Source organism: Epargyreus clarus, unplaced genomic scaffold (genome assembly GCF_041222505.1).
Source record: "Epargyreus clarus isolate Ecla_fem2 unplaced genomic scaffold, WU_Ecla_fem_2.2 ptg000019l, whole genome shotgun sequence".
Lineage (NCBI taxonomy): Eukaryota > Metazoa > Arthropoda > Insecta > Lepidoptera > Hesperiidae > Epargyreus > Epargyreus clarus.
Window position 1 is genome coordinate 11,103,724 of NW_027332227.1, and position 25,738 is coordinate 11,129,461.

Consider the following 25,738-nt stretch of genomic DNA (forward strand, 5'->3'; position numbering starts at 1 on the left):
TTTCACTCCGGAAACATCATTGTCATTACCTGCTTTATAATAGTAGGCTTGCTGTCTTCTGATTTGTAACATTTTACCAGTATGACGAACCTTACCAAGATAGTCCTTCGGATTAATAGAACATCTGTGTCAACGAAATGATATATTTTTTATACATCGTATCGTGTGTAATAATATGTGGTCTTATCGATTGGTTAAGCAAATCCTACAAACAAGACGATTTCAAACACTAAACTAAACAAACATCGCAATCATAAGAATAACTTGAAAAAATTGAAACTCATGGAACTTGATATATCTGCAGATACACGCAAGTGTTATAGATATGTTTGTCAATTGTAACGCTTTCAAGCAAACCATTTTCAAGTACTATGTATAAAAGCTATTGCTGTAGAATTCAATAGCAAAGGTAAACTGCCTCCGATGGAAATGCCATAGCAATGTCCGGGCAGAACGTTTGAGCGAATTAAACAAATATTCTCCACTGTGGCACACGGTAGTTGCATCTCCCGCAATTTATTGCTGACAAACAATCAATCGAACCGTTATGAAGCTCCTTGTGTATTTTGTGAGTTGATTTCGATTTCACGACTGCGAGGAAATGATATAAAGAACTAACTAACTGTTATCATTAATAAGTTATAATACTGTAAAATTCACACTAAAATTCCAATTTCTTAATTATTTAAAAGGGTGACAGGATAAAATAAAATGAAATGAAACACACGGTTCTTAAATATAGAATAAGTATATTGAATAATTAAATAATGTTACTTCAAATATTTTGCCAAAAAAGACTTATGTGTAATCGTAAAAGTAATAATAAAAATGATCTAGAGGTCAAAATATTTCGAGTTTGAGTAGAAACGTACATTTATAGTAGAGGGGAGATATCGCAAGAAGGTAAACACCGAATGCTGTAAAACGCACGTTGTGGATAGACATGCAATCGCAAGCTAATTGTCAACGAAACTTGTCATAACAAAGTGTTCAGTCCCTAACGTGGATACTGTTTTGCATGAAAAGCGACAACATGAATAGTAGACACGGTCAAACTAGAAATCGTGCAACACAGTCTATCAATTTACTAATAATAATAATAATTACTTTTTTATAATTACAACCATTTGCGACAACGGAGCAAAATGTCTAGTGCTATTTATTTTAAATATTATATAGAATGTATGGGCACACTACATATTATATGAACGCAGGATGTCCTTAAACAATGAATTTGATGAAAAATAATATTATGACACCGCAAATTAAAAACACAAAACGGTAGGTACGAAGATTGTTTATAGACATCCTGGGTGTTAGATTTACATTCGACTATTACTCAAGAAGTTCTTGTCAGTTATACGTCCTGCAAGAATGAACATGGTTGCCAGCTTTCGAGGCATATCAGTTTTGGCGAAGATTAATCCAAATTATATATAATTTAAACAAATTAAACAGCGCTTTGATGCAACAATTTTCATGATAACAATTTTGATACAATTTAATGTGTTACATTATGCTTAATTTTATTTATAGCCCAATATTATATTTGTATAACAATAACACTTTTCACTTTTCAAAAGATTTAAAAACAAACCGAAGACAAATGCCACAATAAACAGTTATTTTCATTGTACCTCCGTGTGTGTTGCAAACGAGAGAATGTGCGATATGAATCGATAAGATATTATCATATAAATGTATTACGTACGCTAATAGGTAGCCATTCAAACTCTGTAATGGTTACATATTTTAATAGGCGGAGACACCACACTTACAAAGTGTATAATTAAACTACAAATCCAGATGTATAAAATAATTATGCATCGTCGATTTAGAACTAAAGACTTGCTATACTGTTATCCTCAATACTTTGACTGGTTGTGATGTGACGTAGATTCCGAAATACAATACCATGAACATTGCAGGGCTGACAATCTAATCCGACACTTAAATATATTAAGTAACTAAACACGTTGCATTAAACTAAACACCTATGAAGAGCATTACACAACAGGACGTAGGTCAACGTGTGAATACGATACAATGCCGTGACGTATAAAGAGAGGGGGCAAGGGAAGCTATTTCTCTATTCAATTTAGGCACTCCTGGCATTTCGCCGTTCAAAAATCTTAATATGAATTGTTGGAAATTACTGCACATACATAAATCCAAGTTGTATGGGCATCTAAAATTGTGATTATTAAAATTATGCACAAAACGACAACGTATACACTGGAGCTTATACTACACTACTGGAACCGCGTTCAGAGCCATATTTTAAGAGAAAAATTTAATTGTAACCCGTTCAGAGGCTCCGTTAGAGCATTCGGTTGACGTTCCTTCAAACGAACTAACCCATCCGTAACGACGTCGTAGGAACGAAATACGCTGTAATTTATATCAACATCCAATCATTCATAACAGGATTTATGGATTGAAATATTAAAACGATATTACATATAGTAAAAATGGGCTAAGTAATTTAAAAAAATAAACTTTAGAATGTGAAAAAAATTGCCGAAATTACTGAGATGGTTCAGAGCCTCTGATTTGGGTAACAAACAATTCATCAAAAATCTGCAATGTAGGCACTGAACGCAGACCCGTACATGCGCGTGATACAAGTGAAGAAGTCGAATAGAAACAACTGATATGTAATAGCAATCTGCAAATAAAGAAACACAACACCTTAACACTTCAAATTACCGTTCAATACTTGGCGAATTACATCTATGTCATGCATTAAACGACTAATTAAAATATGCTTCGTACTAACGTCTTAAATTACGAAACTAACGATATATGTTATTTTCTTTTTATCATTAAATATGTTTTAAAGTGTAAAAATAGTTCTTTGAGACAAAACGTCAAAGCACTCTTTAAATGAGTCTTAAGGAGACGATACATTTATCTCCGAAGAAACTATAGATACCAGAAAAGGTTAATAATGCCCAACGAGCATAATAATATAATTAATTCTGTAGGTTTCGAATGTAAATATACAAGTATGCAAGTATTTTCGTGACATCTAATAGGAAGATACTGCAACACAAACACTATACATTATACAGATTCGCAAAATAAACATGGACGGCAAGTCAATATGACAAAATAATTTGATTTCTAGAATGGCTTAAACTCTGTCAAATATTATAAGTTCTAAAATCTGAATGCTATAAGATAGTCGAGTGTAGAGTTTCTAGAATACTTAATTTTAATGTACGAGATATCTTAAACACATAATAAGTTATACCTGACGTCCAAAGCTATTGTTTTTGCTAAACAGGTAGCTATTGTAACTCAAAGTGCATTATTAACGTATCGGTAACAAAGAAACTGTTGTGCTGAATGTACAACTCCTAAACTATAGTCATAATATTAATCGAGAAATACTATAAAGAGTTCACGGATAAGTTCCCTTCAATCGAAAGAAGACCTAAATTGAGTATCCCCACAGCTTTATACCAGATGATTAGAAATGTCAATTTATACTAACTAGCAATCTAAAATTTACTAACTAGTGAATGTTGAAAACATCCACACTTTTAATGAATGCACATAAACATCTACTTAATAAGATATTGAATTAAAACTACACGACGCGCCCTGGCAACAAATTTATCATTCCAATGTTAGATTTTATCCGTAAGTACGATGTTGTGACCTCGGTGCTGCTACATTTAGGTGATTTTGATGACACTTACACCCTTGTAGACGCTCAAGGTCTCACATTTTATGTTTATTGTTAGATGGCTACCTTACAGTATTTGTTCTATAGGTGACTTGTTTCTGATTTATGTGATTAATCTGCCATGGAGATAACCAAATGATTTCAGAAATGAAATTAGTGTTAATTCCGTGAGATGTCATTGACAAATTAAGTGATTCGTCGATTAGTGTATTGGGTAGAATCACAAAATCTACAAAGACACTTGGACTCCTGTATTTTTTTTTTTCATGGAATCGTATCAAATTAAGAACTCGCCGCGGCTCATTCCGAATTAGATGCTTATAATTATTTGTAATATATCCGAAAGTTATCATCAATATAAATCGTCATCATTCGCCACTGGCTGTCATTTCGCCAGTAAACTATAAAGATGTAAAGATTTACATTCATGTAACCTTAAATTATAGGACCGATTCAGCTGAGCAGCTGATGTATAAACTATGTTATTAAGAACAACTTTTACACAGATACATCAGTCACATGCATTTAAAATAATCGTATAAATAATTTAAATAATAATAATCCCGATTACATGCCTAGAAGCAAATTAATAAATACAACTTAGTAACAACTCAATAAAGCTTAAGAATGAGTACAATATTATAAGTCTGCATGTTTTCTTAAGTTTTAGTAAGACATAAATAGCATTGTTAGTTTATTAATATTGTATCTTCAGAATCATACTATTATTGAGCAATTCCTATGTAATATAAGTCAATTTTTTGAGTTCTTTAATCTCTTATCGCATCTTAATCATGAGAGTCATTTTACATTGATGTATACTAAATCAGTGATTAGACGACACATTGGAATGAGTATACAAAGTTTGTTGCCAGCGCTTACTTCCTATTCATTATATTATAATTATACTCCCAAGGCTCTCAAGACGCTACTTTGCTTTATAATATAATATTAATATATAATAATATAAACTTGTAAATAAAGTTACTATAATTATCGAACTCACCCCTACGTTTCGCAGAATTCTTATACATAAACATTCATGAAACTGCAAATTTCGACAAGAGAATATCAAAAATAGTGTATCGACGGTCATCATCTACAATCTGTCTAATAAATCTGTAGTCTAATGACACTATTTAGGTCACTCGAAACATCTCAGCCAATTCCTCAATATAATATGGACTATTGTTATAAATTTTGAATTCTTATTTTGAGTTTTTATACGCGGCGCAAGTGCTGTTATATTTAAATAGGGAGACTGCGGTGCATATAAAAACAGTCGCAATTCAACAAATGGTGTGTCATTCCGAACTACAGTGACAGTGTCTCGGGCCCACGATGGCCGATACACGTCCCCTCCAACTTTGCAGTCGCTATCCAAATTTATATATTTCCCGGCATGTAATTTTAGCATAGAATCAAATGAACCCTACGCATTAGTAGTCTTCATCTTGATGAATCGCAAAAAAAATGTGCACGAAACTCCAACTGACCAAAATACTCAGATTGCCAGTTTGCCTTGCCAGGAATTCTGTTTTATGCAAGAATCGAAACGATTTTTAATTCAACACGAAAAAAACATAATAAAAATATTATATTTATCGTGCAGTCTATCTCAGAGACGTTGCCGCCATTAGGCCTATTATTTGTACTTATAAAGAATTTCCAAACATTACTTTTTTAAAACCAAATTTTCATACTGCGTAATTACATACCGGGATTTATAGTTCACCAACTACAACACCGTTCTAAGTACCTTCTCAACCGTAACACTACCCCGCAAATACTACGACTTAAAACAAAAATTGAAAAATACCGATAAACACGAATGTGCGAGAGGCGAACGCAATGAGCGGTTCAAAATTGTTTCCTAACGCTTACTCACAAATACGCGACGGAGATCTTTTAAATAATTCGCTAGTGGACAATGATTTAAAATGTACTGAGTAAGGTTTAATGGACAACTGTGATTGTATGACTCTGTACACACAAAACGAATGAGTGATCAAAATATAACCAAAATGAAAAAAACAAAATTGTCTTTTAAATGGAACTTCATGAAAATGGGGACTTTGATTCAACTTATTATCAGATCATATCCCATCAGTTGCCCACCAAACGCGAAATATTAACTAAAAATAAACAAAAAAAATGTTAATCCAACCGAACCAAAATATCCACTTCACGCGTATCATCAGTCAGCGAAGAATAGAGATAGGGAGTATTCGAACCGGATTCGGTAACTGATTAACATTTTATAATTATCATTTAACACCTCTTTTGAACTTTTATATTATAATCGCACGAGATCGTTATCCAAGAGGTGTTAAAATCAAGCTCTTATGCTACTACCGTCCGGTGGCATTGGTCGTGCGGGAGTTAATACGGATGGGAGCGCTTACTACGTACGAAGTACGTATATTCCGGTGGAAATATCCGTGGGCCACAACTGAATAGGATACTGAAAGGGGAGCTCCCTACTTCGACGCTTTTCCGTTTGGTTGCGTGAACGAGTACCATTGACTCGTAACAGTTATTTCATATGGATAGGTCTGTGAACTCGTTGCAATATGACAGAGCAGAGCAAAGTGTGAATTTATAGTCACAGAATATATGATTGGTTCGGACAAGTGCGCCACAATATTTTCCTGTTATAATACCAGAACATACGTCTAGTATGAGGAATCAGTCTATTTGGTTACTGGCTATGAGGCATTATAGTTGTGTAACGCCTTTTCATTGCACATCAGTCTTCATTTTAACCCGTAGTGTTTAAGTAAATTGTAGAATATCTCTGGAACTCATGGACCGTTTTCGATATTTTTATACGAAAGAGTATAATTCCAGGTATAATACTCCCAGAGTATAATACTCCCGCGTGACTATTATAAAGATCTGATGATGAGATAGTTAAAAGCAGAATTATTCTACTCGATTATTCTTCTATTCAGTTCTTTTGGGGCGCAATTGCTGATAGATACTGTTAAAGATTTCTTTCAATAGACAGGTTCACAGATATTTAGATTGACAAGTGGGAGGTTACGCGCCCGCACGACAACTGCCACCGCTCAGTCACGAGAAAAGAAAACTAAATGAGCTACAGCATTGAAGCCTCACGGGCACACCAATGAGGCTATCAAAACCATTTGACTAGTTATACAGAGTTGTGTTACTGGTAAAATAAATACCCGATAGTAGTAGAAATCGAAAAACATCTGAAATACTATTTGTGCAATACTCTAATCCGATAAGAGACACGACTAAGCTAGCAAATGTAACTGTCACCTCGGCTCAGTCTAATGCCATAGATGAGTTAAACGCTTACAGATAAAACAGTCCGAAAAACTTTCTCGACTCGTACATTTTACTTCTCATACATTATTCGTCCGTCTATTACACTGAACAACATAATACTCCTAAATGTGAAATGTTGCTAAACTCCTCTGTATGTCGTACATCCCCGATGCATTTTTCATCTGTCGTCTTACAATATAACTCTGATTACAACCAAATCTCAGACTATTTTATGCACAACCTTTACATGAGCTTCATTTGACATTCCATGGTAATTATCGATAAACGAAATATAATAATAATAAAATAGTATAGAACGACATACACAATATTAATACACAAATGGAGATCTAACTTTTAAATCATTACAAATGTACATCGGTCGCCAAGCTCTCAAATTGTACATAAATGACATTTTTATAACAACTTTTAAACATAATACTAAAATAAACTTATATTTCCAGGAGTTAGCAACATTTTTTCTTGATCGTAATTCTGTTCATTCGTTACTGTTGAGATCGATTACCTCTAATCGAGTTACACATTATTACTAAGTAGAGTTGTTTTCATGTTCTGGCTGTGTAATGGCGTTGTATTATTTGTAATTCAAGCTCAAGGTCATATCAATAAGACGTTGAAAATTTTCGTGACGTACATTCAATAGAGTGAAAAACATGACGACATGCAAGTGTTAACCCGCTAACATTAAGTACAGTCGAGCTCACATAACCTAACGTGAACATTAGAAACTTCACTAGGAACGACTATTCAGACGGCTAGAATCGAAAGCTAAGGGCGGACAAGGGCCCCGCGGGTGGTTGGGGGCTCAAATTACAAATAACACAGGGGATGTGATTTAGAGAGGGGGCAGCGGGTACAAGAACCGGTAGCGCGGCGAACGCCTTAGGTGTGACAGTTTGCGCGCGGGGCCCCGCACTATACAAACTATCGGCTGCCGCCGTCATTTGGCGCTGGTCTGCAGCGCCGCGTTCAGCTGCGTCCATAGATCCTTCTTGCACGACTTCGACCTGCAAATAGTGCCTTGCTACAACTGTGCGGTGGCCTCGGAGCCAAACCTACACATAAACATTATTTGATACTAAAGGTACTGCAATTATTATCTACTTTGTTTCTAAAAATATATCTCCTATTACATATATAATACACCTAAAGTGATCAAAAACGTTTTTAGATAAACTATGTTCCTGTATAAGTGTGTATGTGATAATATGAAAATCCAACATTTCATACTATCACATACACAAACCCATTTGCTACCTTCAATATATCAGTATTTAATTATATAAGTAGAACAAAAATAACTGTATAAAAAGGTCGGAATATCATACCTGCGCAGAGAAGCGAGCCACTCCTTGAATTGGGTATACCCCTCCGGCGTCAACTGAAACGCGAGGCGCGCGGACAGCACGATGCCCACAAACTCCTCGTACTCCACCGGTGTCAGGTGGTACAGCTTCTGGTGTATGCACTGGATGAACCTACGAATAAATTATTGTTAAGGAGATGCTCGAAAGAATACTGCCTGTTTTTGAGTAAATAAATGGTAAAACTTTAATATACAAAATAAAATATAAAGTGGTCAAGTGAAGTTATAAGTACAATACAATGTAATACAACACAATATGAATTTAAAAATAAGTAAAGTTTTCCTCTAAAATACGAATAAGATTCTATAATGTTGGGTCTTTCATTATGTTACCTTACATGTTACATTATATCCCAGTTTCAAAATAATTCGAAAGAGTATAAAAAACAAGAATTCTAATAAATATACCAGAGTACTCACATCTGTTGACATTTGTGCACCAGTGGGCCCAGTGTGCCTCTCAAGTGTTGCATGAGCACCTGGTGCGAGCCGCCCCTAGCGAGCCAGTGCGCGGACTCCACGCACAGTTCGTACAGAACGAAGGGCGACATCACCGAGTTGACGGCGCAAGCGCAAAACTGTTGCAAGTAGGTATTGCCCAGCCGCTTCGATATACGCAGCAGCCACTTCACGTGATCTCCGTATGGTGGGTTCCTGTTAGAGAAATGCAGTTATATGACTCTTGACTCTTGCATCTACATATATCCTTGAAGCATGCTTGATTGTTAGGCACAACCAAAGACTATTTAAAACTGCTGAATAATTGTACCCTAAAAACACCAAACGTGGTCATCGTCTAGTACTCGACAAACCACAATGTACGTTTTTGCTCCAGCGAAACGCTAATGGAATATGTAATAACTTAACAGATGACATTAAGAAACAATCGTCTAATATTTTCAAATTTAAATGAAGGACATATTTATTGTTGAATTTTTTTTATAATACAAATGACTTTCTATGCAATTGATTCTATTGACATTTTTCTTTATTTTTTATAATTGTATATTTTTTATGACAACTAATTTTAATTTTATTTTTTTTTAATTTGCATGCTACCGTATTGTTAGCAGAATCCTATTCTATGCAAATAAATTATTCTATTATATTCTATGTCTGGCAGCAAATAGTTTCTATGTATCCAATATGCAGATTGACCGATTACCTTCCAAATTTATTCTGCGGGCGATCGTCGTGCACGCGTCGGGCTTGAGTTTCCAGGGCCAGCATGCCGACCCTGTAGGCGGCCAGCAGGCGACGGAGCTGCGCTTGCGGCAGCGAGGCCGCCGGGCCCTGTGCGTTGTTCGCGTTATTCCCCGCGGCCGCGGCGCCGATGTTGACGTTGTTGGCGGGGCCGACGTTGACGTTGACGCCGGCGGCGGCGTTCGCGGCGTTGGCGGCGTGCGGCGCGGGCAGCGGCGGCGGCGCGGGCGCGGCGGGCAGCGGCGGCTCGAGCGCGAACGCGTGCGCCACGTGCTGCGGCAGCGCGGCGTGGTGCGCGTGCGCGGCGTGCGGCGCGTGCGCGGCGTGCGGCGCGTGCGCGTGGTGCGGCGGCGGCGGCGCCACGATGCCGCGCACGAAGTACTGCGGCAGCGCGAATTGAGCTCCCGGTGGCGGTGGAGGCGCTCCGCCGTACTAGACATAATTTTACTCATTAACATTAACACATACATTATTATCAGATACTAAAAAAACACCACTATAATTATATAGTGGTGTTTTTGTCGTGTTTGTTTTGTCGTTAATGTATTAACATTAACGAACAATATCACCCAACAACGTACATCAAAATATGTTATCACTAGACATCGGATTGTATGCAATTGCATATTTGCATATGCAAATGCATAAAACGCCGCCTTTTTGGTCTTATTGCATATTTTAGCACTTTTTCATTGATAGTGCATATATCAGTAGTTATATAAATTCGGCGTATTGTTTTTATGGTTCATAACTGTAAGATTACAGTGGGGTGATGCCCCATTTATATTATTTCCCGCCCAATAAATAAAAAGTTGTAAAATACCATACCTATAAACATAAATATAACATTCATATTACAATTAGTTACAAAATATACTAAAAGTTTAGATGACGATGACCTTGATTTTTCAGAAATTCGAAAAAGATAAAAAAATTGAAAAGTTTTATTAAATGTATATTTTTTAAAATTTTCCATTTTGTTTATTATTTCAGTCACTTATTAAAAAGTCATCATTATTTATTTTTTAACCGACTTCCCAAAGGAAGAGAGGTTATCTATTCGACATGTATATTTTTTCTATTTTTTTTTCTTTCTTTTTTTTTACTTTTCTTTTATAAAATGTTCCCATATGTTCACACTTTGGTAACAGAGAAATGTGACTGTCATTTTATTATGGTTTGACAAAAATGAAAAATAATTCTAGATTTGTTGATAAAACTTGATCCTAATGCCAATAACTAAAGACTGATACCATTGACGGGATACCCTATATCAATTTGCGTAAAAGAACGTAAAACTTGTGTTAAAGAATTTTGCCCTTTTAGTGCATATTTGTATGCATATTTCGGCATTTTGGCATCACCTCAGGGATGCTATACGTCTGTGGCCGACATCGAGTTATACGACCTAATCTTATTTGGGGTATATTACAGATGTCCTAGAAGGCCTGTCCGACAGTGGCTTCATTATTATTAATAAAACTGTATTATAATTCAACATATTTTACACAAAAAATGAATATGGTCCAACATTTTTTTTATTATGAACAATGAATTCTTACCTGAAGCTGATATATTGGTGGTGGGTAAGGATGGTACGCGAAGGAATATGGTAGCGGATAGGGCATGGGAACGGCGACCGGTTGCGGCGCACGGTACTGAGGTTCGTCTAACAACAGTTCCGATTCATCATTAGCTAGTCGCAAGTACAACTCGTGCCAGTATCGCGCCACCGTGTACAGAACTTCGGGGTATACCCCGCCACCTGCGGAGTTTTCTGTTGATATTAATTAAAATGTTCATATGAAACGTATTTGAATTAAAGACCACAATAAGAAAATAAAAAAAGTATAAAAAGAAATCAAGATAAAATATTTAAGCCAGAAATGTCTACGTCTATAACTTAAAACAGTTTAATTAAATTATACTATAAAATTTCGTCTTATGACATGCATGCAAGTAATATTTTGCAGTGAGTAGATATTAAATAAAATCCTTTACTCTTTATTTTTTATCATTCTACGACATCTTGTTCACTTCAGCAGAAGAATATTATTGCGTTATTAAACTTTTGTCAATTACTTGGACTAGTGAGATGTCCATTACAATCCGAAATCAATATCTGAACAAGAAATATTATCTAAGATTTTATTATTTTAAAATAAAACTTACTTAACACTTTACACAGAATCAAAAAAAAACGCAACACATCCTTTCACCTCTGCGAACCGAGACCGCAACACAACACAACGAAACACTAGGCACACAAACGCAAACTGAACACACAAAAAAAAAAAGAAACAAAAAAACGTAATGGTTAGAGTGAGGTGAACAGTACGAGATGATTCTGAGTTCGATGTGTCGGTACCCTTGGCGGCGGCCTCCACTATGAGGCAGGCGCGCTCGAGCATCGCGTCGCTCTGCTCCTTGCACTGCAGCACGGCGCGCTGGATCTCGTTGTAGTTGAGCGCGTGCGCGTGCGGCAGCACCGACAGCGCCAGCTCCGCCGCCGCGCGCACCGTCGCCACGTCGCGCCCGGACGACGCCTACGCAACCATCACCATTGAGCGCGCTCCACTTTCTCGCGAGAACACGAGAAAATCACGAAAAACGAGAATGAGCCCATACGAATCGGGTTTTATTCGCGAGATTGTGGAGCAGGCTTTAGCAAACTCTTCAGGTGCCAACTATAGTCTGATTCATAATTAGGTGTAAGAAACGTCAATGTCAAAATACTATTACAGATATTGTAAACCCTAAAACAATTAACAAGAAACAAAAACTCAACAAAAAGTAAATACTTAATAATTACACACAATTTCACAAACGTGCTATGAAAACAAGAAACATTCGAGTTCGACCACGATCACGAAAATGATTAAAAAAACAATGATATCAACAACGAACCTAAAAATTGGCAGCACAGAAATGTTTTGGATCCCGATTGTGCTACCATTATCACATTTTAATTTTCTACCATAAATCTTGTTTTATTATTGTTACTGTATGAAACGAAATTGAGTTAATATAAATATTGAAAAATGTGAATTGATCTAAATTTATTTAGATTATTATATTATTATCGTTGTATTAATTTAATATCGTCAAAGATAAGAAACTACCAGTTAAAACATATTTTCATGATAGATCCACACCTTCGTCGTCATTTTGGACACCTAATTATGAATCGGCCTATACTTAGCATCAATTGAAGTTATTATATCTTACCACTCTCTCCAGAATACTTGTTATTGTTTTATAATAGCAGTTTCTAAATTAAGTCTTCAGGATTAGCAACATATTGTCAATCTCAAATCCCATATCTTATTAGAGATTGATTACAGATGTTTATGAATATGCAGTGTACTACATATTAACACTATCTTAAATGAACTCACGATTTATATAATTTACCTACTTCCATGAACTATAAACAACTCGAAGCACAAGTATATTACCACTCTAAAAATAAAAGAGTAAAAGAAAGAAGAATAATAAATAACACATACATCAGAATGTTTATTTTATTGCATATTATCTTATTCTGGTGTGTAAATGTATAAGCCACTTACCTTATCGGCTATACCAGCAGCCTCTGGTGGAGTCAGATGACCTTCCCAAGCATCAATTAGGAAGAGAATGGCTGGCGCACCAATGTCCATTGCTTGACCTGTATTATCATCAAATAACGTTCATTACTTTCAATTATAAAAATATATTTTTTTAAATTAGAGAATGTGCAACATAAAGCATTTTTAATTACCTGTGATCCAGCTGACATGCGAAGAGTAGGTGCGACTGAGCCAGTTAGCGCTCACACAGTTATGTAGGCCGAGAGCGTAGAGGCCGAGTTGAAATGCGGCCATGTGTAGACCTCTGTAAATTAAAAGCATATTACGTACATCTGTCGCTTATTTTGGTGTCCAATAATCGAATCATAACCAACAAATAGGCTAATCAACTATCCCTACTATAGTATACTACTCTTCAGTAGCAAATAACAGGTGTTAAAACCAATTTCCTTCCATCAAACACAGAAAAAATAAATATTGCATATGCTATAAATGTAACATTTATAAAGTGCAAACACACTGACTAAAATATTAAATAACAATAATTATCTAATTTACAGAATAAATTTAAGATTTAAATATTTTTATTGTTATTCTCATAACTTACCGGTGAGGGCCATGGTGCTCCCTTGCGCATGAGGTCTGCGTGAATAAACTTGTGCTCGATGATCCACCGGCCTTGAACAGAACCGATTTGGCCAACTCGAACATGAAGTGCGCCGATGCTTCCGAAGGCTGGTTCGGTACAGATGGATACAGGCGTTTGCCCTTATATCTGTGAGACAAAATGATAAGAACAACATTTGTATGGTATTTGAAATAAAAAACAAATATTTTGATAATGTAATATAACCATTATTAATTGAACAATTATTTCTGAAGGTAGAACCTGTTTTGGTTCGACTCCGGCGGCAAGACCACCACACTTATTTCTGCCCAATAATAGCAGTGTCAAGCGCTGCTGTGTTATGGTTTGAGGGACGTGGTAAGGGATTTGTACTTTTCGGAGGCTTTACAGCTTAGTCCTCAGGGGTGGCTGCGCATCTGTGGGCGACCTCAGGTAGAAATATCTAATCCTATTTGGAGTTGATTATGTCTATAGGCGGCTGTAGCCACTTAACATCAGGTAGACTGCATGCTCTTCTGCTACTCCTATATAATGAACTTAATAAATAAATGTTACTAACCTGGTATCCTTGATCCTGGGCACGGGCTGGTGTTGCACGTTGTGAGTGGCGGAGTGCGACGAGTGCGCCGGCTGCGACGTGTGCGTGTGCGCGTGCGACGTGTGCGCGTGCGGGTGCGCGTGCTGGTGCGAGTGCGGCGCGTGCGCGTGGTGGTGCTGCGGCTGGTGGTGCGGCTGCAGCGCGGGGATGCCCAGCGCGGGCGGCGACGGCCCGCAGTCGCCCACGGCCAGGTGCTCCAAGTCCAAGGATAGAGAACACGCGCCGGCTCCACCCCCGGGACCACGGACAGACGGCGGCTGAACAAACAAAACAAAGTAATGTTAACTTAAAACATCTTGAAATAGTAATATGGCGCACGGTTATAAATGCTGTTTATTTGTTTTTAATGTTCTTTTTTTCACTGTATAATATATAATGTTATGCTCAATATAAGTTGAAATCGGTTTTTTAACGTTAAGATATAATTTATTTTTTTATTTAGAATTTAGGCAAAATCACTTACTTGACCCACCGTTATTTACAACCATTAAATAATATTTTTGATATTTAATTCTAAAACTTTCATAAACCTATACAAAAGTATCTATTTCGTGGTTGTTTACAGCTTTGCTAATATAACCCGTTTACAGCACAAAACTAAGCTCCCTTTTCAGAATACCTTAACTTAACATCATCATCATCAACACATTACAGTCCCACTGCTGGGCACGGGTCTCCTCTCATAATGTGAAGGATTAGGCCATAGTCCACCGCGCTGGCCAATTGCGTATTGGTAGGCTCCACATACCTTTAGAGATTTTTTTTTATAAATCTCTCAGATATGCAGGTTTACTCGCGATGTTTTCCTTCACCGTTTAGCACGTGATAATTAAAAAAAATCAATATCATTTTTTTTAAATTCAAAATAGGTTCTTTACAGAGCACTTTTTGAATGTCAATACAACGACCACCACTTCACAAGGTGTTTCGTTATGGAGAAGAGAATTTCTAATACGCACATTCAATAATGAAGATTAATTTCTAATACGCACATAACTTTGAAAAATCAGAGGTGCGTGCCTGGGATTTGAACCTCGGGCCCCTCGATCGAGAGGCCGAGTTTCTTAACCACTACGTTATCCACTGACACACACTTAGTAACAAGGAACAACTTACGTGTGCGTGTTGCAAGTTGCGCACGTTGAGCGCGAATATGAGCGGCGGGAAGGTGCGGTCGCGCTCGCCGCGGTCGCTGCGCGGGTTGTTTGTGTAGTACATGCTCACCATCGGTCCCTTCGTCAGTTGGTGGATTTCGCGGTCCAATAGCTGCAACACGTAAATTATATTAATCTCTTAATCATTAAAGTATTTTCTATTCTCGCTGAAAACACATACACTTTGTTGACAGCATGAATACTAAACATGTATTAACAAAAAATAACCAATTTTAACACGTACTTTATTCATAATCCGTGCCAGTTTAACTGGGTCTTCCTTGTAGAAAGATAACAGTGTAATAGCGAGTTCGCCTCGCTGGCGTCTAGTGCCTTCGCAGAGCAATGGATGGTCCGCTTCAGACACGTTAGCTTTCAGGCCCAACGCGGCCACCGCTGCCTCGAAACCCAGTGCTTCGTCTGCCGGCACCCTTGCCTGCATTCGGAAAATATTTGATACATTATTTAAATAGCAAAACTTTTTTTTTCCTAACATTTCATAGAGCTATTTATTCATAGGAAAACGATCTTACGTAATGCTTATTTTCTTTGTCGGTAGCAGATAACACCAGCACATCGAACAAAAAGCTTGCCAATGCGATAGGCAGCAGGGCTGGGCCACGATTCCTAGAATAAAAAAAATGTTTATAAAATAAATTTCATAATTATCATAACAATTACATAACTCTAACAAGGCAGTGCATACTATATATAACTTTTCATTTTTATAGGACAGATTTGTTAACACGCCGCGACTTGCGAGCAAGTTATTGCACACTGATAATAGCAAATGTACCACGCATTAATTTTATTCAGCAAAAATCAGTTTTAATATGTTAGAAGCATTAACAACTACATAGATATAAATAGTGTTAATTAAGGGAACATAAGAAAAAGAAATGTTGCGGTAAACGTTATAATTCTAAAACATGGTACATTCAACAATAAAAATTAATATGAAAACGTAATGGAGACGTAGGCGATCAAAATCAGAGTGCGCGCGCGCCGGTAGTGGGGCGGACGGCGGTGACCTCAGACCCCTCCCTCTTCTCCATCCCCGCGGTGTTAGTAGCGGCAACAAATAGTACTTACATTTGCTCTAGATAGTATAATATAGCTGGCAACTAATGTTATAAACATGACTATAACTATGACAAACCTAAGCGCGCCATCCCGCAGTTGTTCAGCCTTCTCGCGCGCCAGTGCCAACTGTTCGGCGCCGGTAGGCAGTTTCTTCAGCAACGCCACGAGTTCTGTCTCCTGGTTGTTCAGTTTCACCTCCAATGCCTTGGTGCTGGCCGGTGGACGAGCCATCTCGAGCGCGAACAGACCCACTCGGAATGCCAACTCGTGGTGTTCGCAGAACTCCGCTAAAACCTGATAGAGAATTACAGTTTTGATAGTTTACAATAGGAAGTGTATGATTCGATTTAAATTGTTTATTAATATTAATGGGAAATGTATGTATTTAAGTGGTCTAACTGAATTTCAGATTATACTGTATTGATATTCTTGAAGCTGGAGATCTAAAAGTACTAATATTAAGTTATAAGTGTTTGATCATGTTTAAAGTTTTAAATAAATACTAAACATGTATTAAGTTGGTGTGAATTAATAAATATCGATTTGAAATAGCAATAATTTATTACAACTAAATGTTTACCAGGTTAAATTGAGTTTTTTATTACTTCTCCTGATGCATTTTTTATTTACTCAGGTTTGGCAGAAAATACCATCTGAAATTATGTTTTCCTTTTTAAACTTTAAAAATAGAGTTAATACAATAAATAAAAAAATCACATCAGTTTTCCTATAGTAATTGACTATAATTATTGTCCGCACCAAACTGCTAGTCCGCTCTGAAGTTGTTGCGAGCAGATATAGTCATACAATTTGCTGTTGCGACGCGATTCATTTCTATATTCAAAAGGGACTAGTAGTTTTACGCGGACTATAACTAATTACTTCTGTAACTGTAGTAGTAATAAACGAATACTAACAGTGCAGAGGAAAGCGCACTTCGCGAGCGTAGCGGAGGCGAGGCAGGAGAGGCGGTGCGAGGCGGCGGAGAGGCGCGGCGACATCTGGTGGCGGCGGCGCGCGCGCCTCGCCTCGGCCGCGGCGCTCAGCACGCAGCCCACGCCGGGGCCCACGCCCAGGCACGCAGCGCTCGCGCCGCCGTTGTTGTTGTTGCCCGCTACACAACACGTACGTAATTTATGTTCACTTTCTGTTCATTCAGTATTTTTGTCCGACCGCAGAGGATAATGTTTTTCGAGCGTATATGTATGTGTGTGTATGTATGCGTGTATGTATGTGTTTGTATAACAAGTTAGTGTAGTAATTAGTGTAACAAGGGAGCGGGTGGCGGCGGCGCGCGCGCTTCGCCTCCGCCGCGGCGCTCAGCACGCAGCCAACGCCGGGACCAACGCCCAGTTGTTGTTGTTGCCCGCTGTATCACACGTACGTAATTTGTAAAGTTCACTTTATGTTCATTCGGTATTTTTGCCCGACCGCAAAAGATAACGTTTTTTGAGGGGATAAATATGTATATGTGTACGTAATTTATAAAGTTTATAAACCACAGAGGCTTATGTTTTTCGAGAGTATATGTAATGTGTGTGTGTGTGTATATATGTATGTATGTATGCATGTGTGTGTTACATTAGTGCACCAAGGCCACTCCCTTGTTACTACCGATTAATACAACAACAAAAACTCGCCGTAATTTGCATGTAAATTATAACACGCTGTTACAAATATCGACCTATACGAAGAACAAAGTAATATATGATTATGCTACCAAATCGTTTTTATTGTAGTTATAAAACCAAGCTGACCTATATATTGTATTAGTAAAATATTTTTTTCTTAATGTTATGTAGTTTCGAAGATACCAGTTGAATAAGGTTACATGTGATTTATTTTCCAAAGAATGAGGCGATATGCGTACGAGTAACTTTACTCGCCGTCTAGGCCGACGCGGTCGCAAGCGCGCGGGATGGGACATCGGCAACCGTGACTTTGTTCTCTGCGAGGCGACCCGTGTGCATGTCTTTGTTAGAATAAGCAATTATTATTTTCAATACGTAATTTTATTATAAAAGTAGAATGGTTATGATTTCAGAATGAAAAACACGCAATCTTGGCTTTTAACATTTTTAACTATTTTTTTATAGAAAACAAAGTTAATTAGTATTTTACATGCTTGGGGAAAGACTCAATCCTTTAGAATAATTAAGAAAAATGTTAATGGTGATTTTATGCTTGACAAATTCAAATCGCTCTCCTGAAAACTTTTTGCAGCTTTTCTCCTGAACTAATGATTTTGCAGAAGTAACTTTTTTCTACGGATAGGTCGATATGTGTATGTACGCCTCATTTTTTGGTACGCTTTGCAGCTCAAAAAGCCAGCCAGATTTTAACACATTAGATGTTGATGGATTTGTCCAGCTTGTGGTAGCAATATTTGTAGGTTCTAAGTAGTCGTGTTTTTTTTTTTTTATTTTAATAGAAGTCACACAAGTAATCTGAACACAAAATGGATAAAAAGTAACGAAGAAATCAGTGTACCAGTCGACATTCAGCTTCATTCACTCATACCTCAGATCAACAAAAATTTAAATGCTCCAATATAAGAGCCCAATATAAGAGACTAAAATGTATTAAACAAAATCAATAAATCATGATAAAGTTCAGGCGATCGCGTCAGCTCCCACGTGCACGCCCAGCCCGTGATACTGCTGCTCGACGCGCTTGTTCCGCTTGACATCTGAAACGTAAATGCGTTACACTCACCGAGGGCAGGCGGTCGCGCCAGCAGCTCCCTAGCGAGGTGCGCACCGAGCGCGCAAGCCTCGCGCGCGTGACCGTGCGCTTGCAGCCCCTCAGCGCGCGCGAACGACACCTCCCACGTGCACGCCCAGCCTGTGATGCTGCTGCTCGACGCGCTCGACCCGCTCGGGTTGCTTGAAGAGCTTGAGTTCTGCACAAATGTATACTTGTCAAAATATGTCTGGATAAACATATTTGCAGCAGTATTCGCTTCCTTTAACTGCCAGTTTACATAGCTATGAGTAGAAGCATTTCACATGTAAAATGAGCTACAAACTTTAGTAAAGTATATGTTTGATAAGTGATATTTTCTATCAACAAATTCAGATTTTCACGATCACAATAGTATATGTTAGTAGTTTATACATATACAATAGATACATTGCAGGCATCAATTACTAGGAAAATATGATCTTTCACGGGTTAAGTAATAACGAAGGCTTTATTGTAAAAATATGCTAACAAGGTAGTAATATGTTTACATGGCAAAATCACTATACAATGTTTATAATTGTAAAAATAAAATATCTGTTAAAACTACCCTGAATACTAAAATAACCAAAATTTTAATCATCGATGTCTCACATTAGCGTTACTGGAGCCACCGTCGACGCGTCTCGACGCCGAATCGTAGAAGTACATGTTGCACTCGTCGTCGGATACCGAGTCGTCGTTGGAGACGCGGCGCTGGGCGTCGTCCGACGACACCGGCGGCGAGCTCGACTCCTGCGAGTCCGTGTCCCCACCGCTCTGCTGGAGTATCTCCTCCTCGTTCTCGCAGAAACCTTACAAATATATGATCAGCTTAATTTTTAAATGTATGTACCAGTACCTACTTTTCTTTTTAGAGTTTTACTAAAATATTTTTTGTATATCGTGGTTTATGTTCTCATGACATTTGAAAAATACAAATAAACAAAGATTGAAACATTCAACAGTTAACACACTGGTATTAATTATAGTGTAATCAATTAAATTAATTTCAGATAACAGAAAATAATTTTATTTGTCAATATTACAAATGCTACTTATGATTATCGACATTGAATCTATACTCTCTGAAATAATAAAATGATCCAAGTACCTTCTGACGATACACTGGAATGATTGCCATCACTGGGTCCAGGGTCACGAATGGGTGCACTGGGTCCTTCTCCAGAACCACACGGCTGCAAAAACACATTTTCCTTAGCTCAAAATACCTAACAACACCAATCAACTGCAACAATATCTATGTATATGTCAAAAGGTATATAATAAAAAATCTGCTTACCTGATTAGATGGTCCAGGCATGGACAAGTCGATATTAATGCGGCTGTTTCTATGCATCAATGTGCGATGTAGCATTGTCGGGTCTGGATTAGTCAGTCGGTAATTCAACGACATTTCATTGTTCAGTACTGCCTTGGAGGAATTCACCTAAGAATAAAAGGGCGTCCGGTTACCCAAGGTATCGAGTATAGTTATTCTCATTATATTAATATCACACAACTCTTAAGTATGCGTTTGTAAAATTACAAAATATGTAACCCAATTGTATGCAATATGCAATCTTGTTACTCAAACACCTATCTTTTCCGGATAAGCTAAGATTGAATAAAAAGATAAAGAAAGTAAAGAAAGTGGTACATTTGTAAGTAAATATACTATGAAAAAAGATGTAAGTATATATGGGCGGCGAGACCTTTTATAATATATAATATTAATTATTATCATGTTAATTTTGATTGTCAATGTGGAATTAATATTTAGATTAAAATATGGACGACTTCCGGTAGTACTTCAAAACACTTTGTTAGTCATACCAAATAAATTATATGAATTATAATAATATTAAAATATTTATTCTCGTATTTTTAAAACAATATTTTAAATATAATGTTATTTTATTAATAGTTAAATTTATTGTAAATCACGTCACTTGTTATAACAAAACAAGTGACGTGAGAGGGTAGTTCTTAGGCTATTTGTCACTTGAGTAGTATTTAAGTCCACGCGCTGGTAGAGCGTGATTCATTCGCATTTAATCAGTCGTGTAAGCCGTTACTCTGCCCGAATTATAAATAAAAGTGAATAAAAGTGATTCTCATATTAAAGTCGTTTCGTTCAGTTTATTAATAAAGTGCGGTATTGGGATATCGCCGACAGCAGCGGTGGGATGGTCCTACGTGTCCACATGGTCATGATGGAGATCAATGGTGACGTTTATTGGTTTGAGGCATTTGAGGCCTGCACATTTGGCGCGCGTGTTTGGTGATTTTCCTGGGATTGCTTTGAACGAAGCCTTAGGAAGCCACGCCGTTGGTAAAGCGTATGACAGCCGTTGGATGCTTTGATTATGGCGGGACTGAACGTATGGAGCAGTGCAATTTTGGGGTGGACCCTAGTGTAGTATGACAAGTTTATTTCATACGGGCGACTCGTTGCCATTTTGATACTTATAATCACTTGGGTGGTCTATTGTTTCAATTTATTTCTATCTTGTAATTTTATAATGTTCACCTAATATTTGAGTGTTCACAGGCTAAGAATCTACTATAGCTGCTTATTGGTGGTATTACAACGACACTGGACTTGTGTTGACCGCGAACGTACCGTAAAGGGGCCAATGTTACGGGTCGCTATAAGGCAGGATACTTTTTCACTCTGGTAAAACCAAGGCGGTGAGTTAGTAAGAGCCTTTTCGGTAAGTGACTTTATACTTTAATAAATATAGTTCAAAAAACTAAAAAACACGCTTTTATGATAAACTCAACTAAAAAGTAGAAAATAAATTTCAATCTAGGAATCTATTAAGGAACAGTAAATTGTATAATTGTAAAAAAAAAAGCGTGGAGTGCTCCACTTATCAATTTTCGAAAAGCACCCCTCGTAGTATTTGTTGTTATAGCGACCATCATTATGAACAGTCTGTAAAAAAAAAAATCAAGTTTCTATCTATTACGGTTTAAGAGATAAAGCCCTGTGACTCACGAACAGACAGCAGAGGGTTTAGTTTTATCCTTTTATCCTTTGAGTACGGAATCCTAAAAAAATAAATCATTCTACAAGATGGCATTATAGATATGTTTCAGTACATTTGAGTTATAGGGAAATTAAATTATTATTTTCCAAAGCTTAAAATCGATCTAGTAACTTTGCCTGAACGCTCCATAAGGCGCTTTCTCTCGCCTCGAAAATCGTTAATCCTGAGGATATCGATAAGGACAATGGTACAAAAATGTTAAAATCGTGTATTCGTGGTTTTTGATAATACTTCAAAATTTTTAATTAAACTGGACGTTCAAAGTGGATAGAAATCGGGCTCAAAGATTCCGTTACTGTTAGTACATACATACATACAAACGTACAACCCAAGCTAATAAAAGCGTGTTGAAAATTGAGGTACTTGACGGTTTATTAATAATTTGGCTACCAGTATTTGACCACTGTTTGGAAAGAATTTACTTACGAATTACGAATTTTACGATTTTGCGGGTACACTCATTATTTCTTGTGAAAAATTTCTGAAGGTTGTCGTATTAATGCAATTTTAAGTCTACACGTTGCTCAATGGAGATTCTCTCTCTCTCTCTCTATAGTCGGTCCCTCAATGCTGAGGATCGTGACTTCTTTGCTTTATAGCGTCTTTCCAGAGATTGCGATTAGTGGCCTGGTGTATCGCCTCGCTAACCGGTATCTTTAGATGGTCCGATACCTGGTCTGACCATCGTTTTGGGCTGTGTCCTCTGGGTCTTTGGCCCTCCACCTTGCCTGTCACCAGTAGCTTTTCTAGGTTGTCATTATTTCTTCGGGCTATATGACCGAAGTATTTAAGTATGCGGTGAAGGCACAGGCAGGAAAGACGTTGGGAATGCTCTAGGTGTAATTATTTTAAGATGGATGTGTGGGTCCGGAAGGCTGTCCACGGGATTCTTAGCATTCGCCGCCAGCACCACATCTCAAATGCGTCCACTCTTTGTCTGTCTGCTACTTTCAGCGTCCAAGATTCCGATGCGTAGAGGAATATGGAAAAGACGAGCGTACGAACTAAGTGAACTTTTTTACGCTTAGTAATATTCCTGTCCTTCCAGACCCTGGTAAGTTGGTTCATTGCCGTTTTAGCCATACCGATGCGGCGTCGTATCTCAGTTTCGCAGTTTCCTTTATCATTAATGACTGACCCCAGGTATTGAAATTCCTTGACGATTTCGAAGTCGCTGAGCAGATTTGTTCGTTGTAGTGACTCAGAACGGTCGATCATCATAATTTTAGTTTTGCTCCTGTTTATCAAAAGGCCAAAGTCCAAGCTTGTACTCTCAAGCCGATTCATAAGGTCCCTCATTTCTTTTTCTGATGAAGCGAATAGAGTTGTCTTCGGTAAAGGCTCAATAGATGTGTTTGTGATATGGGTTCAGCGAAGATACGATACCATAGCGTTCAGTGGCGCTCATGTTTGAATTTAACGGTGTGTTGTATTGACCAAGATGAAAGTGATTTAGGTTAGAACATTTAAATTTTGAGTTTTAATGTCCTTGATGAACTTCCAGACTTCTGTCATTTTGTTTATCTATATACAAATAGGGTATATTACGGGGTAATTGGTGCTAAGCTGACTAAATTTATTTAAAGTAGTTACAATAATGACTTGAGAACTTGAGTAAGCACTTTGATCGGACTGTACCAGAGGTTGTCGTGTAGCCGTATTATGCGGTGGGCAGGCAGCTATGGCGGAGGTCTAGTTTCAGTAGAAACTATGTGTATTCATGTAAGTGGATTTGCGTTAATAAAAAGTAACAAGAGGTTACTGGGTTATCCATCAATCATATGTAGTGGTTTAATGTCTCTAATTATTTGATGTATTTGGTCTAAGTAATTTTAGTAATTAGAAGGAATTGGTCAGCTAAGCTCTTAGTTTATAAAAAAAAAAAAAAAAACAAAAAAAAAAAAAACAAAAAAATAGTTCATTGGAATTTATTTTACGCGTTTGAGTTTAATGTTAAGGGACTAATTCTTTTGTTTAAATAGTGTTGTAGAAAATGTGGAATCTTATACAGACAATGCGACCGATCGATTTTGTGTAAAATTTTGTTTAATTAGAAAAGTGATAGTAATGTAAAAGAGGTCGAAATTGAGTACGGTTGTATTGTGCGTTGAGATTCATGTGATTTGAAATAAACTATTTATCATTAGTCTTTTAGTTTTAGCGTGGCGAATAACCTTAACACGAGTTAGTCAGGATTGGCCGAGCGGACATTCTAATATTCGCCGTTTGTTTTTCTGTCTTACAGAAACAGCACACGAGGACGTTTGACTTATCACGATGGCCATGCCACGGATGGCCAGTGGAGGGTTGGTTTGAGTGCGCTAAGTACGAGATGGCACTATCTGGAGAGACATAGGGGCGGTTTGTCGATACCTGCTACAAGTGAGTGGTCGGGGTGCGCGTGGACCTTGGGTGCCACAACGCCACAATTTGGACCGCTGAACCTTCATTTCAATTTTTGTAACAAATTATTATCTTTAAAAAAAAATAAAGAAAAAGATGGAAATTTGCACACGTGGAGCCGTATGGGCACTGGGTAAATGAGAACTTTGAAACAATTTGTAACTACGCTTTATTTATTTCCTTTCCGCATTTCCTTTCCCATAACGCTGGCCGATCACCATGCGTTTCCTTTTCCCGGTCTTGGGGGCTAGATCCCAGGTTGGGTGATGCCTATGTTTCCACATTTCCTTTCCCATAACGCTGGCTGATCACCATGCGTTTCCTTTTCCCGGTCTTGGAGGCTAGATCCCAGGATGGGTGACGCCTGATTTGTGTGTTGGCTAGATCCCAGGATGGGTGATGCTCGATGTGTGTTATTGTGTTGTGTTGTGTTGTTGTTGCCTTGTCCGCATTTCCTTTCCCTGATGCTGGCTGGCCACCATGCGTTTCCTTTTCCCGGTCTTGGGGGCTAGATCCCGGGATGGGTGATGCCGGTTATTGTCAGCTTGATCCCAATATGGGTGATGGTTGTTATGGTTGGTTTGATTTGGATCCTGGGGCTTACTGGTACCATATTGCAATACTGTTTATCTTATCTCTAATTTAAGTTTACAAATATTTATGTTCAAAGAAATGTTTTATTGTTATTTTTAGTTTAAAATGTTTTTTATTTTTTTTATGTTCAAGGAAATGTTATATTTTTGTTTTACATGTAAAATGTTTTATTGTTATTGATTCTCTTTTTTTAAGTTCACAAAAGAAATTTATTATTTTTATTTCATTTGTAATAAGCGCCGAGAGCGCGCTTGAATCAGTATAACCGTATGGGCGGCGAGGCATTTGATAACTATGTTATATTTATTTTGGGTTTATTTTTGTAACACCAGAATTGCGCAGAGAGCG

General features: G+C 37.6%; 1 protein-coding gene across 5 annotated transcripts in view; it reads right to left on the reverse strand.

Annotated features, from left to right (window-relative positions):
• Window positions 1-729: 729 nt before the first annotated feature.
• The window catches only part of LOC140750090 (zinc finger SWIM domain-containing protein 8 homolog), a 34,882-nt gene continuing 9,873 nt past the window's right edge, over window positions 730-25,738 (reverse strand). The window contains exons 9-27 of one of the 5 annotated variants that reach the window (XM_073083447.1): window positions 20,641-20,787; window positions 20,452-20,536; window positions 19,953-20,152; window positions 19,332-19,518; window positions 17,534-17,730; window positions 16,693-16,910; window positions 16,067-16,160; window positions 15,778-15,969; window positions 15,496-15,645; window positions 14,341-14,636; window positions 13,761-13,928; window positions 13,345-13,457; window positions 13,154-13,251; window positions 11,950-12,127; window positions 11,144-11,346; window positions 9,544-10,013; window positions 8,799-9,032; window positions 8,341-8,490; window positions 730-8,019 (exon numbers count right to left, since the gene is read on the reverse strand). In XM_073083447.1, coding sequence (XP_072939548.1) covers window positions 7,953-8,019; window positions 8,341-8,490; window positions 8,799-9,032; window positions 9,544-10,013; window positions 11,144-11,346; window positions 11,950-12,127; window positions 13,154-13,251; window positions 13,345-13,457; window positions 13,761-13,928; window positions 14,341-14,636; window positions 15,496-15,645; window positions 15,778-15,969; window positions 16,067-16,160; window positions 16,693-16,910; window positions 17,534-17,730; window positions 19,332-19,518; window positions 19,953-20,152; window positions 20,452-20,536; window positions 20,641-20,787 — 3,447 coding nt within the window. In that variant the 3' untranslated portion in view covers window positions 730-7,952. Of the gene's footprint in view, window positions 8,068-8,340; window positions 8,491-8,798; window positions 9,033-9,543; window positions 10,014-11,143; window positions 11,359-11,919; window positions 12,128-13,153; window positions 13,252-13,344; window positions 13,458-13,760; window positions 13,929-14,340; window positions 14,637-15,495; window positions 15,646-15,777; window positions 15,970-16,066; window positions 16,161-16,692; window positions 16,911-17,533; window positions 17,731-19,331; window positions 19,519-19,952; window positions 20,153-20,451; window positions 20,537-20,640; window positions 20,788-25,738 lie in introns of all 5 variants that reach the window. The other 4 variants (XM_073083444.1, XM_073083443.1, XM_073083442.1 and 1 more) reach the window with 4 other exon arrangements.